This window comes from Nicotiana attenuata, unplaced genomic scaffold (genome assembly GCF_001879085.1).
Source record: "Nicotiana attenuata strain UT unplaced genomic scaffold, NIATTr2, whole genome shotgun sequence".
NCBI classification, from domain to species: Eukaryota; Viridiplantae; Streptophyta; class Magnoliopsida; order Solanales; family Solanaceae; genus Nicotiana; species Nicotiana attenuata.
In genome coordinates, this window is record NW_017673458.1 from 91,970 (window position 1) to 95,363 (window position 3,394).

Consider the following 3,394-nt stretch of genomic DNA (forward strand, 5'->3'; position numbering starts at 1 on the left):
TCTAAAAGGTTACTATTACTATAGCAAGTTTCAACTTGTAACAAAAGCTAATGATTAGCTACGAAATTTTATCAAAGTAATAAATTGGTAGCTAGATTATTCTATAATGACAAATAATTATAGTTATTAAGCCAACTATTGCCGTGTTTTAGAACTTGAAACAAAATATTTATCTAGCTATAATATTTTATTTAAAATAATTTATTTTGTTTACAAGGTTACTTCTGCTACAGTAACTTTCAGTTTGTAGCAAAAACTAACAATTAGCTACAATAGTTTATCATAATAATAAATTCGTGGGTATATCATTTACCTATTGCTACAATTTTTTACAACTTGAAGCAAATGTATTTCTTTAGCTACAGTGTTTTATTTTGGATAATTTATTGTGGCTAAAAGGTTACTACTGCTATATTAACTTTTAATGCGTGGCTAAAATGTATGAATTAGCTACGCAATTTTATTATAGCAATAAGTTTGTAGCTATTTAGGCAATTATTGCTACGATTGTTAGCAATTATAGCAAAAATAAGGAATTAGCTTTACCAATTCAATTTTCGTGGCTAGCAAATTTTACGAATTTGTAAGTAGCTAGAAAATTCTAATTTTTGTGGCTATTGTTAGGTATTAGCCACGATTTTTAAATTCATAGATGAGATTTTATAGCTATAAATACATTATGTTGTAGTGCAAGAATTATGACCTCTGTCATAAATGTGGAAAGTCAGGGCATTTCATCATGGATTGCCCTCTCCTGAAGCAAGAACATTTCAAGCACAACTCTGATAAAGCAGCCAAGAGGAACCTGGTTCCCGACAAACGCTTCAAAAGAAAGAACGTCGCTGACAATGTTGTGAAGCAAGCTCTTGCAGCATGGGGAGATTCCTCCAGTGATTCTGAAGAAGAAAATGATGCACGTGATAGTTCTATGATGGCAGTTGAAAGTGAAGACAATGAATATGATTCAATAATTGCTTTGATGGCTCAGTTAGACAATGATGAAGATGATGACAATGATGAGGTAAATTTTAGGGATGTTCAGAGAAATCTGAAATCCTACTCTCCTAAGAAACTCATGTCACTAGAAAATGTATTAATTGATGCCTATCATATTCTTGTAGATGATATCAAATCCCTTAACCATAGAGTTAAGAGATGCTGAACAAACTAGAGATGACTTGGTAGTTTGTGTGGTTGATTTGAAGGAAACCATAGTTATTCTAGAAAATGAAAAGGAGGTTCTAACTGAGGAAATTGCTAGTGTAGAACATGAAAGAGACGATTTGATGGTAGTAGTTGTTGACTTAAAAGAAACCATCGAAAATTTTAGTAAAGAAAAGAATGGCTTAGTGGAGAAAGTTGATGCCTTAGAGCAAGAAAGAGATGACCTCTTAGTTGTGATTATAGACTTGAAGGAAACAATAGAGGAACTCAAAGCAGAATGTAGGTCTGGAAATTCTGAGAAAGGAAAAGAAGTTGCTAGTGAAGCACATATTAAGCTTGAAAACGAGTTAAATGCTGTAAAAACTAGTTTATGTGCTGAACTTGAGAAAAATAGATAACTTCAAGCAGATTTGGAAAGAGTAAAAAATGATCTTGAGAAGTCTCTTAAGTGGACCTGGTCCTCGGATGCTATTACTGCCATGTATGTTAATAATGGTGGAAACAGGCAGGGAATAGAGTTTCAAAGGGAGAGAACTCCTTATAACCCTCATAGCAAGTATGTTATTGTACCTGATAACTGGCTGTGTACCCACTGTGGGAACAATGGGCATTTCAAAGAAAATTGCCAAGCCAAGGTTCAGTCTCCTCAGAAAAACAAAGTTTTTGCTGAAAGAGTAACTGCTGAAAAAGGACCAGGTGCCACCCATAAAAAGCGCATGTTACCTGCATGGACTAGAAGAGCACTTATTCATCCTCTTGTTTATTACAAGGGACCCAAACTTGCTTGGGTTCCTAAGTCTAACCCTTGATTTTCTTGTGCAGGGAACAGTGAAAGGAAGCAGTCAACAATGGTTCATCGACAGTGGATGCTCAAAGTACATGACTAGGAATACCATGGACTAGGGGTGTGCATTCGAATCGGTTTATCGATAAATCGAATCGATTATTTGTTATCGGTTTATCGATTTCGATTTCGATTTCGAAATTTTCCTTATCGAGTTATCGATTTCGATTTCGATTTTGTCCTCTTCGTTATCGGTTTATATATAAACCGATAAGATATACTAAAAAGATAAATATACCCTTATTCTATAATACCCTTTCCTTTACCCTAAGTCCCTAACCCTATGTCAAGAACCAAATCAACAACATTTCTTCTCATTTTAACTACCAAAATTCGACAAAAATGTCAGGAAGAGGCAAAGGTGGCAAAGGATTGGGCAAAAGAGGAGCAAAGAGGCACAGAAAAGTTTTAAGGGACAACATCCAGGGAATTACAAAGCCTGCAATTCATAGGCTCGCTCGTAGGGGAGGAGTTAAGCGTATTTCTGGTTTGATTTATGAGGAGACGCGTGGGGTTTTGAAGATATTATTGGAGAATATGATTCGTGATGCTGTGACTTACATAGAACACGCTAGGAGAAATATTGTTACCGCTATGGATGTTGTTTATGCACTCAAGAGACAGGGCAGGACTCTCTATGGATTTGGGGGTTAGGTTTTTGGAATTAGGGTTTGTGTGGGTAATGATTGTAGATCATTTTATCACTTGTTGTGGATTAGAATTTCTTAGTTTTTGTTTGAGCTTGGTATTGTAATTCTCCGTTACATATTCAAGAAATAGTAATTGGCAAAAGAGATTGCTCAGTACTAAAAAAAAAGAAGTCACTAACCCTATTATTTCCTCTACCCATTCTTCAGCACCGCTTTTACCTTTCTCCCTCTCTCCCGCGAACTGCAAACCCAACAGAGAAAGTGAACTCCGGCGAACTCCGGCGTACTCTTGCGTACTCCGGCGTACTCTAGCATACTCCGGTGTACTCTGGCGACTTCAATAGTAGGTTTCTCCCTATCCCTCTCTCCGTGCCTTTGACACAATTTTTATGTTATAAATGTGTTCGTCTTATTTTAGCTTCTTTTTGTCCATATTAGTTAGGCGTGTTTATAGCGATATACTTTCTGTGGAATCCCGCAAATTTTCTTATTGGTGTAATCGATAACCGAATCGATAAGCCCCAAAAATCGATAAATCGAAATCGAAAAAATTGAAACCTTATTAAAACGATAACGATAAGCATATGTACAAATCGATAATCGATAAGTAATTATCGATAAGGGTCAAAATCGAATCGATAAATCGAATGCGCACCCCTACCATGGACTTTCTTTCATTAACAGCCCTGCAAGAAGGGAGTGTATCCTTTGGAAATGGGAAAAAGGGGCACATCTT

The 3,394-nt window shown here is 36.1% G+C and overlaps 1 protein-coding gene across 2 annotated transcripts; it reads left to right on the forward strand.

The window, feature by feature from the left end:
• The first annotated feature begins 2,335 nt into the window (after positions 1 to 2,335).
• Positions 2,336 to 2,761, forward strand: LOC109216424 (histone H4-like). Of its 2 annotated transcripts, XM_019380574.1 has the most exons (2): positions 2,351 to 2,395; positions 2,447 to 2,761. In XM_019380574.1, the coding sequence occupies exons 1-2, from the start codon at positions 2,351 to 2,353 to the stop codon at positions 2,660 to 2,662; spliced, it is 261 nt and encodes an 86-aa protein (XP_019236119.1). In that variant the 3' UTR covers positions 2,663 to 2,761. The 2 variants fall into 2 exon arrangements, with proteins under 2 accessions (XP_019236120.1, XP_019236119.1); XM_019380575.1 differs by having other exon boundaries at positions 2,336 to 2,761.
• Positions 2,762 to 3,394: the final 633 nt, after the last annotated feature.

Coding starts and splice junctions, on each gene's coding strand:
- LOC109216424 (XM_019380575.1), top strand. CDS start 2,351: ATGTCAGGAAGAGGCAAAGGTGGCAAAGGATTGGGCAAAAGAGGAGCA.